Source organism: Hoplias malabaricus, chromosome 12 (genome assembly GCF_029633855.1).
Source record: "Hoplias malabaricus isolate fHopMal1 chromosome 12, fHopMal1.hap1, whole genome shotgun sequence".
NCBI lineage: Eukaryota > Metazoa > Chordata > Actinopteri > Characiformes > Erythrinidae > Hoplias > Hoplias malabaricus.
In genome coordinates this window covers 21,570,445-21,584,732 of record NC_089811.1, presented here as the reverse complement: position 1 = coordinate 21,584,732, position 14,288 = coordinate 21,570,445, and the positions used below count along the sequence as shown (strand labels likewise).

The 14,288-nt window shown below is 39.1% G+C and overlaps 1 protein-coding gene across 1 annotated transcript; it reads left to right on the top strand.

Annotated features, from left to right (window-relative positions):
* Positions 1 to 12,157: 12,157 nt before the first annotated feature.
* On the top strand, positions 12,158 to 13,538 carry mettl21cb (methyltransferase 21C, AARS1 lysine b). Its single transcript, XM_066685913.1, has 5 exons — positions 12,158 to 12,245; positions 12,368 to 12,531; positions 12,618 to 12,735; positions 12,858 to 13,129; positions 13,419 to 13,538. Exons 1-5 carry the CDS (start codon positions 12,158 to 12,160, stop codon positions 13,536 to 13,538), a joined length of 762 nt encoding a protein of 253 aa, XP_066542010.1.
* The last annotated feature ends 750 nt before the right edge of the window (positions 13,539 to 14,288 follow it).

Below are 14,288 nucleotides of genomic sequence, written 5' to 3'. Positions count from 1 at the left end.
CATACATACATACACACACACACACACACACACAACCCCATATATATATATATGTACACACACAGGAGTTAGACAATGAAACTGAAACACCTGTCATTTTAGTGTGGGAAGATTCATGGCTAAATTGGACCAGCCTGGTGGCCAATCTTCATTCATTGCACATTGCACCAGTAAGACCATGTACATCCAATGGTTCAAACATTGTATCCTGAAGGCGGTGCCGTGTATCAGGATGACAATGCACCAATACACACAGCAAGACTGGTGAAAGATTGGTTTGATGAAGATGAAAGTGAAGTTGAACATCTCCCATGGCCTGCACAGTCACCAGATCTAAATATTATTGAGCCACTGTTTTGGAGTGTTTTGGGTGTTTTGGAGGAGCGAGTCAGGAAACGTTTTCCTCCACCAGCATCACGTAGTGACCTGGCCACTATCCTGCAAGAAGATTGGCTTAAAATCCCTCTGACCACTGTGCAGGACTTGTATATGTCATTCCCAAGACGAACTGACGCTGTATTGGCCGCAAAAGGAGGCCCTACACCATACTAATAAATTATTGTGGTCTAAAATGACAGGTGTTTCAGTTTCATTGTCCAGCCCCTGTATATTGTCTATAACCGAATGATTCAGAAATACTGGCCTTTAAAAACATTAATTTAAAATGCTCTTGAGAGGTTCCTATTGGGTGGGGTACATTGTCTTACAATTATTTTCTCTGAGTAAGCAATATCAGACTTAGTGTTCTATTATGTATTTCAGGTAGGTTATGACTTACAATGTCATGAGTGGCTGTTCTCGGTGCTCTGAGCAATAAGGAGTAGGACTTAGAAAATGTAATTAGTGTGTTATTTTAATACATGAAAGTGTTTTAATGAAGGCATTACAGGTCTCTCTCTCTCACCTCAAAACCATTCACTCATATGTTCAGCATCACAAAACGGCACAATTTCACATTACCACATCCTCAATGAAACACCCTGAAATAAACATTGTGCATAACTGCTCATTTCTGCTGCAGTCACATGTAAAATACAATTTATGCATTACTTAATAACATGGGGGTTGGATCAAAGTAAGGCTGAAGTTGATGAGGAGTAGACAGATCTGTACTGATACATACAAGCCATTGCTGAGTTTTGATTACAGCACTGTAGATTAGATCATATTTTTATTTATTTATTTATTTCTAATGAATCTGCATTATATGAGATTCAATAAAACACACTTTGAACCCACTGAAAGTTACTTCCTTGAAGTCATGTGGTAGTAATAAAGTGTTGTTTAGATAAGGAGCAATATCAAATCCTCAGAGATCCTACAGTATAAGACAAGTTAATGAAACACTGTTGACCCCAAGACAGCATATAAGACAAGGGCATTTACAGTCACAACACATGGGCCAAAGCAAACTGAGGTGCACACAGACGTTTTCAGGTAAGCAACACTTTTGTCCTTTTCTTTCTTGTCCACACAAGTTTGCATTAGTCCTCACAAATCTGCAAAAGGTGCTTTCAATGGGAGTTTTACGTCCGCTGAAGCTGTGGTGGGGAAGAGAAAACACTGAATGTGACATGTGAGGGAACACAAAATTTGAACGTTTGATTGTTACATTGTAGAAAGTATCTTAGGTTAATAAAAGTTGAAGGCAGAAATAATGGTTGAATTAATCTCTCTCTCTCTCTCTCTCAGTATGAGGACTTATCTCTTACTGCTTCTGAGCTTTACAGGTACAGTTATAAAATTTTAAAAATAACTCTTATTCTGCATATCTTTTATTTATTATGAGGGCACACGACTACTATGTTTCTTGAATACATCCCACCCTACCTTTGATTAGCACATTTTTATTAGACCAGTGTTTGGCTCAAGGTTAAAATACAGTAGGTTATTTGTTATTCAGATTTTTCCTAAATCAACAGTTCCAATTGACTCTTTACATAATTGCTGACATCATTTCAATGAGAAATACACTATATGGCCACAGGGAAGTGGGCACTTGTTTGTCAGATTGCTTGTTATGGACTATTAATACACTTACTTATTCACTCTTATGTCAAAGGCATGAGAAAACCTGGGTAGCATTAAAATGAAAATGTGCTTAAGATTTAGTGCCTTGCAAAAGGACACAGAAGGGAATCATACAGTGACATGTTGATTTACACATTAAATGGGAATGTCCAGCTCATAAATATAATCACAAACATAACACAGATTTGAATCAATGATTTGTATACTGCTATTGATAATCATTGTACCTTGCAGTGGCTTTTAGCCTGCCAGTGCAAGGCAGGGTACCAGAGGAAAGTGTGGAGGAGCATCAGAGGGAGAGAAACCCTCTGCTGGCCGATCTACTCCCTCCGCATGGTCATGTGGTGCAAGAAGATCCAAAACCTATTGCCAAAATAGAGTCCTTTGTGAAGAATAAACCAGCTGAACCAAACCCAGTGCAGCAGAATGAGGTCACTAAAGGAAAGAGTCTGTCGGAAAAAAAGGAGGCTCAAACAAATGAAGCTGTGAGAGAGAACAACTTCAGGAAAGAACCTCAAGAGAAACAACTTATACAGAAAGTGGAAAATATCCCTGAAATTGCTGTGGATGATCTGACAGAGAAACCAGTGATGGAGCTGGAACATGTTTCACTAAAACAGAAAGCTGTGGAGGACAAAGTGGAGAAATCAGAAGTTGAGAAACAGGAGAAAAATATCTTGAAGGAAGAGGAATTAACTGAAGCAGGAGAGCAATTGATGGAACTGGGATCTATTGCTGAAATGCAGGAAGACCAACAGAGGAACCTCAATGAGTTACTGGAGGTGCCAGTAGTGGAAGAAAAGAGTAAGATATTTGACAAAGAAGAAGAAGAAGAAGGCAAAAATAATGTCCTGAAAGAAGAAACTGAAGAACAACAGGAAGTTCACCAGAGGAACCCCAGTGAATTTGTTGAGGACTCAGAGATGAACCTAGAGCCTACATTGGTGGAAGAGCAGAGAAATGCTATGCAGGCATTAATGGAGGCAGAGGAACCCATGATGGAGCCAGAAGACTACAGAGCAGAGATGCCCACCCTGTTGGAAGAGACTCAAATGGAACCATATGAATACAGTTTTGATCCAGTGTTGGAGTCTGAGCCCTCACAAGAAGAACTGCTAACACAGGATCTTCTACAAATGGAAGAAACCCCAATGATGGAGCCCCTGACTGGAGAGAAAGAGCTAACGCTGGCTGATAAGTCTTACATGGAGGAATCATTAATGAATCAGAATTTAATTCCAGAAAAGGGGGCACTAGTTGAGATCCATCCAGCTGAGACTGAACCATCCAACAACAGTAAGTGTTAAAAACACAGAATACCACTGTTTATACATGTGTAGAAAACATGTATTTTTTATTCTTAAAGAGAAACTTACTGTTTGAAAAATAATAACTGTAATGTGGAATTTGTCCATAGGGTGGCGGACTTGTAATGGTGTAGTCATTGATGGCAAATGTTACCAATTCTTTAGAGGACCAAAGAAAGCACCTGATGCCGAGGTATCAGTAGATACTTTTGGTTTTCTGTCAGTTCTGAAAAGTCCTTTTTTAAAATTCCTGAACAATTTACTGGTTGAGGTAAACGTGGACTGATGGGACATAGCACATGAGATTGTTACCAATAATGGAGGGGATAGAGGCCAATGATTGTGATGTCTACAATCCACATATGGTCATTTTATATACGACCTGTGAAACCGATAATGATTAAATAAAAATCAATGCAGGAAAAAATACCTTGAGTACAATTTTAACTTAAGCATCCTTTATCTACCTCTCCATCAGAACAATTACTAATAATATTATATATATATATATATATATATATATATATATATATATATATATATATATATCAAAAATAGTGTTGTAAATTTGCCATTAAACAGTGTAATTATTTTCACGAAAATTTCTTCATATTCTTGTGAGGCAGATTTAAGGGCTTTTAAAATATTCCATTGACTATCACCCCCATGTAAACAATCCCCCCAATAAATTTCCCTATGATACATCACATGTCCAATTAATCTGAATGAATATGGATATTTTAAGGGGACATATGCAAATGCATATGCAAAAAAGAGGAAAAAAAACATTTATTTGGGAATCTAGAATCTATCAACCCACAGTATTTTGTAGGCGGCCTTAAGTCAGAAAACATGGGAAAAACATGAGTCATTCTGATTTTGTGCTGCTTCTTACCTAAAGTGCAGAGAATTTAGAATTGTCTTGCCTCATCACAGTGCTGGACCCATGTGTCTCTGAGAGTGATAAAATTAGGGGGGGGATGTTGCTGTGTTGTGTTTTTCCTTGTGGAATTTTGACCAAAGTATGTCCCAGTTGTTCAATTAAGATCATAAGGAGCTGTGAAAAGTAATATAAAAATAATATGTCCTCTTTACAGATTTGGTTGAACATTTTCTTTCTTTCAAGTCAAGTGTAAAATCCACCATAGTACCATATATATATATATATATATATATATATATATATATGTTTTAATGTTGTTTTTCTGTTTTTCTATCAGTTTTTCTGCCAGGACCATTTCCCCAATGGACATTTAGCTTCAGTTTCTAACAGCTACATACACAGACATATGGAGCTGCTAATGGAACAAAATGGGGGTCGAACACGCACCTGGATTGGAGGCCTGAGATACTTAGATGTAAGTCTGTTTTTGTCTAAAGTAAATGTATGAACATAAATAGGTAACTTATATTTACCAGAAATGCATACAAAAGCCTCAACAAGTACAGTTTTTCTGCATCTTCTTTATCTTTTATTGGAGCGTCAGCTTTTTTAGAAGACTTGCTTTCAATTTTAGAACTAAATCCATAGGGGTATTGTTCATCTGGGACACTTCTGTAGTTTAGTCCAAAAGGTTGGTTGCATATTTCAAACACATTTTATCATGTTAAGGTCCAGTCTATTATGAGGTAGTCAGTCTATTATTTGGAGAACACCAGTAGTGTATTCATTCATTCATTCATTCATTCATTCATTCTCTGTAACCACTTTATCTTGTTCAGTGTCACAGTGTGTCCAGAGCCCACCCGAAATCACTGGGCCCAAGGCAGAAACACACACTGGACAGGGCGCTAGTCCATCACAAGGCATTACACACTCACCCACCTAACGACACGTTTGCACAGCCAATCCACCTACCAACATGTATTTTTTGATTAAGAAGGAGGAAACCAGATCACCAGACCAATACCTGTTGTTGTGCCACCATGTTGACCATAGTGTATTTGTTAGATTTTTTTACAGTATAGTTCTTTTTTGTTTATCTATTTCCTATGTATATGTGTCTATATGGAGTTGAGGTGTCTTCTCCCAGTGGAATGTTGGGCATTATTTCGTTTCTAAAATAATTTCACCTCAAACCAACAATGTGCACAGTTAGCATAACCATGACTTCCTCTTTAAAATATATTTACTTCTGTGTTGATTTCTCAGACCGGGCGCTTCATATGGCTGGATGGGACACGGTGGGGCTATGCCGACTGGTTACCTGGGGAACCTAATAACACTTCTGGAGTGGAAGAGTGTGTGGAGTTACTAAGTAAGATCAACATTTACACATTAACAGCACAATCATCACGTCTAAACATTCACATTGTACATTTAACATATTAAAATGAATTTGCATATTTCAGTTTCTTCTCTACTGCTTGGTAAGTTGGTATGTCAACACTAATATTTATTTGCAGGTAATGGGAAGTTCAATGACATGCCCTGCTGGGACCTACGAGCCTTCATCTGCTCTTATCCATTTTAAGGAGCCACCAAAATTCTGCCACCTGAAACTGTTTACTTTCAGTGTCTTGTTGCCAGCAGTTGCATGCATTAGTACGTGCATTTTATAGAAAAACTTGCATAGACCATCTATAATTAAAAGCAAAATTTGTACCATGGCACGAGAGCTTCAAACAAATGGTAGTAAACATATTGTCACTAGTATCTAGATGCTTTATTCCATTCAACCTGTCAGCAAGCCAGTACTAAAAGCCACGCAACCAAACTAAACAATGACCACGATGTAGTGCTTTCAGTAATGGCTTTACTTGTAGAATGTAATGTAATGTAATCCCTTCACTCCCACATGATTTGCTGCCCCCAACATCGTCTGCATACGTTACTATTTTCACATAGGCATTCTTGAAAGTAAAGCTCTGATGTGCTGACAAAGCAAAGCAATTATGAAACAATTTTGCAACTGAAGAATGCTCCACATGCGTTCCTTCATGCTCAATGTTGGCAGAAATGCATTTTGCTAACAATTTTCCACTCAACATAAGACATTCTAGTGCAAAGTTCTGCTTTAGACAAAATATAAACTCAGTGCTTCATATCACATTCTATTTTTTAATAACTTGGTGTGACTGAAAGGCCTCACTGCTGGAATTGATTGGGCATCATTTTTGTCAGTGTTCTTAATATCAGATAAATACAATATTTTTGGTGGCGGTACAGTGACAGAAGTGGTCACTGTCACACAGCTCCTGAGTTTGTGGGGTCAAGTCCCGCTCCGGGTGACTGTCTGTGAGGAGTGTGGTGTGTTCTCCCTGTGTCTGTGTGGGTTTCCTCTGGGTGACTCTCTGTGAGGAGTGTGGTGTGTTCTCCCTGTGTCTGTGTGGGTTTCCTCCGGGTGCTCCATTTTCCTCCCCATGGTCCAAAAACACACATTGGTAGGTGGATTGGTTAGTCAAAAGCATCCATAGGTGTGAGTGTGTGAGTGCGTGTCACCTTTTGAAGGACTGGCGCCCCCTCCATGGTGTGTACCGGCCTTGCACCCAGTAGGCTCTGGACCCACCATGAACTACATAAGCAGTTACACACAATGAATAAACTATTCATTCATTCATTGCCTGTAATCATGTATCCAGTTCAGGGTTCAACTCTTTGCAAGGCTGGAACACACCCAGAAAGGTTTGCCAGTCCTTCACAGTGTGACACACACCCTCACATTCACTCACACACTCACACCTATGGACACTTGAGTAGCCAGTCCACATTCTAACATGTTTTTTGGACCATGGGAGAACACACCAAACTCTTCACAAACAATCACCTAGAGCAGGGCTTGAACCCACAACCCCAGGAACAAATTAATTATATTTTTCCAAGTTTTCCAACAGTAATGACTGAAAACAAACTTTAAAAATCACCCGGAATGTTTAAAAATAAAATACTGGAAAATTAGACCAGTTCTAAATCTCATCAAACACCTGTGACGAGATTTCTCAACTGCTGAGAAAAAAAAGGTTGTCCATAATTCCAAAAGAGTGGTGTAAGAAACTCAATAATGGTCACAGTTATAGTTACCAAAGGCTTTGCTACCAAATATTGAGTTGAGGGTGTAAATAATTTTGTCCAGGCCACGTCAGTAGTTGTGTGGAATAATTTTTTTTCACCTTTCTTTTCTAATATATTTTGTGTTGTTCCAATGCATACATTGAATAAAAAGTGAATACCAAAGCATTTGGAATAAAATTTCTCAATCATTTCAAAATATCTGCAAATGCATGATAGGTCCATTTAGCATAGGTCCATTTAAGTAGCACAGTCTTAGATGGAATAATTAGGCTTCAGCAAAATGATGTAGCTAATGAGGAAGCGCATTATGTCTTGTACCCACTGAGTGATGTAAAGGTTAGAATTTGGGATGTATTATTTTTCAAATGTACAGGGCATTGAGATAATTAAGGAAATGTCCCAGGGGAAGACTTTCTAGTTCATGACACGGGCTAAATTTGATGCCATTTATTCCCCTGGCATGAGGCATTTCACTATATCTCCTTGATCTCTGATTCTCAGTGCCATTCTACAGAGGTCATATTTAACTCTGCTACCCTCAATAGAGCATTGCATTAGCTTTTTAACAATGCATCCCAGAGGCTTTAGTCACTGGTTTTGTGCTGGTTACACTGAACACTGAGCTGCCTGCTTTCCATTCCCTCACCCATCCTGGAATTCCAGGAATCCCCTGTTTCTGTATGTCATCTATGGGATAAACAGAGTCACTTGGTCTAAGAGGCATGTTTGTTCTGAAGCCAACAGCCTCCCATGGTGTTCATCATGATTCAGAGTTTAGTGCATTAAAAACACCTCTGTTACTAGAATGAAGGATCAAGCAGAGAGGCTTGGGGTGAGTTTGCATGTGTGTGTGTGCACATAGTGTTGAGAGGATGGACTGAAATTTTATCAGCCAAGGCTTGGCCAGAAAACAGCATGAGGTTTAACACCCTCTCTTTTTCACATTGCCATTATATACTCATACATGAGTATCTCGCTGAGAAGACTGGGAAATGAGCACTTGCACAAATAGACACATCTCCCTGCCCTCTCACATGCACACAAATGCATGATAAATCATTCTATGCACAAACTGGTTTATTCATTCTTCATTCATTGTAGCCGCTTATCCACGGTGGGTCCAGAGCTTACACGGAATCACTGGGTGCAAGGCAGGAACACCTATTGGAGGGGGGGGGGCAGTAATTCACAAGGCGACACACACACACTTTCACACATAAGGACACTTTTTAGTCACCGATCCACCTACCAATGTATATTTTTGGACTGTGGGAGGAAACCTGAGCACACAATGGAAACCCACATGGACACAGGGAGAACACAAACTCTTCATAGACAGACAGCCGGAACGGGATTTTAACCCACAACCTCCAGGTCCCTAGAGCTGTGCGACCGTGACATTACCTGCTGCTCCACCGTGCCGCCCCAAATTGATTTATCATTATCCAAAGTTCCACTAGCTTATGAACCAGGAACAAACTTGATATCTAGTCTTCATATCAATAAACATTTATGATGAGCCACAAAGTACACACTAATGAACTAACATCAAAATTTCACACACATGACAACATGAGCAAAAAATAATGAATCAATGACTAGACAGAGTGTCATGTTTAAACATAACAGTTTGTCATGTCTAATAAAGTGACCAATCAATGTACAAGACCGATAATTCAACTCACCAATCAGATCACAGGATAGTGTTTCATTAAATAATTTCTAACATACCTAAATCCACAATGACACATAGCTAGGAAACACAGACATGGACTATAAGACGACAACTCAAACAAGCAAAACCTGGACTAATTAAAACACGTGACACTAGAAATACAAGGGAAGGGTATCACATAACCAAGGAACAAGCAGGAAGCAGACACAAGACGGGGGAACAGTCACATGACACGGGGAGCACAAACAAGAAACAGTACAAAACAGAACACAAAACTATGTATGTTACAGTCATATTATTAGCATTAGAAATTCTTGAGAACAAGTAGTGCCAAAATATGGAAAATATGGAGGTACCTGCAATGTTTTGGGGCCATTTTCATCAAGTGATAATGGGATCCTTGTCAGGATTAATAGGTTTTTTTTTTAATGAAAATGTGGGTGCTTTTCAAAGTGCAATGACACAAAATGTGTACTCAATGTTAACTGCATCACCATGCCATAAATCCTACTGAAAACGTGTTAGCAGAAGGAGAAATTAAAAGGGAGGGCCTAGGACCCTGGGTGATTGGGGGAGGCTTTTTGTCAAATTTTCAATGAGCGTGCTAATTAACCCAAGACATTTTTGTAACCACTGGCCCGTTCCAGTCCTTCCCAAAGGTGTCAACATTAATGGAACTGAATGTATGTGGAATGCAACGAATGAGGCCCTGCTCTAAGGGTCATTTCCTGTAGTAGCTGAATTCGTGGAGCAATAGGACTGCTATTTACGGGTGGAAAAAGAATGCTAATGGAAGGTTAATGCATGACTTGTGGGTGGCTCTGGTGCAACCATGAATAATTATATGGTGTTGTCTTCATAGAGCTTCTGTGAATATCAGTTGCAATAAAACTAACTCCCTGCCCATAGAGAGAACCACAGAAAGAGTAGAGTCCAGTCTCAGTTTTCAATATTAAGTATTCTGACCTTATTTAAGCCTTCAGAGCTAGATGCTGTATGTGAACTGAGCACTCCACTTAACCCCTCCTATAATTGCCACAGAGCCAGTGATTGAGGAGATCCATCTGGCTCCACCTAAATACAAATGCAACACAGATTAAAGCAGCTCAAACATCTGTCCCTCATTCCCTCCTGACTGAGAGCATCTGCTTTTATGGGGGTCATTGCACTGACCTTCACTAGAGCCCAGATCAAAAATTATAGCTTGCATTATTTAGCATTATGCAATAGACGTAAAGATCCAATCTCAGGAATGTCTGTTTAAGGAAGGGAAACACTTTTTAAAATTATGTACAGCTTTTTTCATCTCAGTTTTGCTTGTTGGTTTGTTTGTCTTGTTAATGTAATGTCACTCTAAAATGTTAGTTATGTAGGTAAATCTGATCCAGTTACAGGGGCTTTTTGCAGTACGTTAAACACAACGCTTAATTACAAAGACTATCAGTACCTAATTTAGTTCTTTTTTTTTTGTTCTTGTTTAATCATTTGCACCTAAGTAGCACTAGAGACAAAATGACCCACTTCATGACAAGTTAGGAAGGCATATGATTAAATACACAACCCCAGTAATCAGGTATCAGCACCCACACTAGCTTCCAGCAAGCAGCTATTCAAACAGAGCAACCAAATACCCCCGGCATGGGCCAAAACAAGAGTCATACCTTCACCATTACATCACAGACATAGTTCAGTTCCTCACACAACATATTCTGTCTACAACATGGTTATAACCAAACTGAATTTGCAATGGTTTGTAGACCATCAAAGTATATTTATACTATAATTATGTTTTATTTTAACTATTTTTACATCTTTAATTGCGCTATGTTCTCTGTAATGCAAAGGTTTTTAACAAGATAATTCATACAGAACTTGGGAACTCTTCTCAAAGAGGGCAACTGATGGCAGACAACTGTGCACAGAAAAATTCACCCAGTGGGCAATAAAATACATGGACTGTGAACTCATGTGCACAAAAAAAAACAATTCTCAGGTGATAAGGAAGCACATGGGCTGTTTTTGAAAGAACCTTGTGAAACTTGTTGCACTTTGTTAAACTGACAGTTTAATCAGTTTAAGGCAGCAAACTTCACATTTTTAAGTATAAAACATTTGTCCAAATAGGTTTTGGGATCACTTAACATCAGAATAAAAGCATTTACTATTCTTGTTTAGTCAAAACCACTGATGCAGAATAGCTAGAGCGTCAGGCTCCATAAGGTTGCCAGCCCTTTAGCCCATTAGTTCAGTCTCCGGTTATTCAGGCAGCTCCTCCCAGATCATTAAAACTAAGGGTTAGGTCACTCTACCCAGCAGTGCTGTCAAAACATCCAAAGTGGCATGGAGAATTCTGAGATTTAGTTTCCCATCTGTGGGGAGGATACAGTATTCGGGTGCCTGTTCCAAAGTAGTCATAAATTCAGCTGGAAATATACGGGCATTTGGCTTGCTGGGATTTTTTATTTTTTTTTATTGGGTAAAGCGATATGAAGACTGGTTTCAACACAAGCTCTATGTGTCTGAAAATAGCTAAGCAAATTGCAGGTTACTGTTTGTTCTCATTCAACAGATATTTTAAGCCCACCATACCTGCGTGGCTGGAGGCAGTTACAGTGAAGTAGTCCAAGAATATACAAGCATATTATATTATATGTCCATCCATCGTCTCTCTTTTACAAATAGGCTATCTACTCTAGAGGAACTTGGCTATGGTAAGAGGGATCAGTCATCCCAGGGGAGAGGACTTAACCCAGAGCACTGTGGCTTTAAGCTGCCCTATTCTCCCCTCTTCTCTCGCTTTCATATACAAACACTATTAAATATAGCCCAGTGATTCCATGGGCAGGCCAAGAGGGGACAGCACAGCTTTATAAACCCTGGGATGCCCAGATGATGCCAAGAGTCAAGGAGGAGAGTCCTGTAAGCAGTAGCAGATGTGTTAAAAGGCCATAAAAAAAAAGGCTAAGTTTGAATGTATGTATTACATTCTCACACTTCTTTCAAAATGCTGTAATGGGAATGAAGATATATATATATTTTTTTCATTATAACAGTAGTTATGATGTGTGATGTGTTTAGAGTTGTTGGAGTACCAAGGTCAAGTGAAAGTGTGATTTCAAAATGGATTCAACAATGGAAAGAAGCCTTTCATGTGGACAAAAAAATGAACTCCTTAAGCATCCAGATCACATCAGACCTCAGCCCAATATCACAGACGAGGGTAAGTAGAAAGCTACAAGTTCAGCTGTGTGCTTAGCTGTAACAAAGCTTATAGATGTGTCCCACCATGAAGCTTATTTACTGAAATGTTTCATTAATACAAACACTTTCATTTTGTCACAGAAGAGGAGGACAGAAAAGCAATGGCCGGCGAGGCATTAAAGAGGAGAAACACCTGGGAGCAGAGTTTCTTCTACTCATTAGGATTTGAAACATTCTGCTTTGCAGGACATGAGATCAGCATTCGTGAATCACTGGACAGATACGGTGCGCTCATCTGGCCTGGGGTGAGAAGTGCCACATACAAACAACTGAAATGACAGGCAGAGTTGGTTCTTATTAAAATGCTGAGCATCAAATGAAATGTCTTCAGGCAGTGGCTCTGTGCAGCTACCTGGAACAGAACCAAGAGCAATTCAACATGCTGGATAAAGCTGTGCTCGAGTTGGGAGCAGGAACAGGGCTGGTGTCCATTGTGGCCAGTTTAATGGGTGAGCGAGCCCTAAGGAACTTTCTAGCAGTTTTATCATTTTAACCCATCTCTGCCAATTTAACTGTTATACAAAATGTATTTTGATTCAAACTTTGCTTCTTATTGATGCATAATTTCCAGGTGCATGGGTGACTGCCACAGATCTGCCAGAAATCCTTATCAACCTGAATTTTAACCTCTCACGAAACACTCGAGGCCGCTGCAGGTACACACCGCAGGTGGCCCAGCTGACCTGGGGGGAGCAACTCGACCGAAACTTTCCCAGCTCCATCTACAACTATGATTACATCCTCTGTGCAGATGTGGTATATCATCATGACTGCCTGGACGAGCTACTGGTCACCATGAAACACTTCTGCAGCCCTGGCACCACCCTGCTCTGGGCCAACAAGGTCTGTTTCACAATACTTATCTCTTTAATCGAATTTTGTTTTGCGTAATGTTAACAGGTCCTTTTCTGACTTATGTTAACTACTGGCAAAACTAACGCTTTCAATTAAGCTGATTCTTTAATCATTATAAAAGGTGCTATAGATGTTTTCCCTGGCTGGAACAGACAATATTTGTACAATTCCACATAAAGCAAATTAAGTTACCTCTCGTTAGATGATGTACTTTGTATTTAGTATCTACCTGTTCATGCTGGTGATTGTTTTTTTATTTTTGTCTGATTTGTGATAGATACGTTTCCAGTCAGACCTGCATTTCATTGAGAATTTCAAGAAGGCCTTCAATACCACGCTGCTATCAGAGATCACAGAGGGGGATGTGAGAATCTACAAGGCCACGGCACTGGAGTGAATACAAAAAAAATTATATTTATATATTTAGCCCACACATTGCTGCAGGATGGTTTAAAAAGTTAAATTAGAAAGATTAAAGGCTATTAAAAGAAAAAGCAGCAAAAAGTTGGACCAACATTTTTTTCTTTAAAGGTAGGAACTAGTAATCATAGTCACATATAATCTTAGTTTGAACTTTACAGACATGGCCTTACAGACTTCCCCTTTACTGCTTTGTATCTTCAAAAACTTTTATAGTACGTGTGTGCTGTTGTAATGTGTTGAAAAATGTTTCTTCATTTACATGGTTTTGATTAAACTGACGAATTAACTCATTTATCCTTTATTCATCTGTTACGCTTAAATATATTACAACGATCAATGTCTCCGCCACCTGTTTTTTGTGACTTTACATCTGACTTAGAGTGCCACCTGCAGGCCATGTCTGTAAAGTTCAAACTAAGATTATATGTGACTATGATTACTAGTTCCTACCTTTAAAGAAAAAAAATGTTGGTCCAACTGCAAATCTATTGAAGCTTGCAGCAAGTAGTTCCAAAAATATATAATAAACATTAAATAAATAAAGAAACTGACGAGAGATTACAGTACACAGGCATTGGTTATCTTTCGCAGCTATAGTTTCCACAATTTCTACTAGATATTTTTAGACCCTTGAACATTTGTGAATTCAGACACTGATGTTGGACGAGAGGTCCTGACTCGCAATGACCATCCTAAACCTGGTGGGGTTGATGGGGTTCAGGTC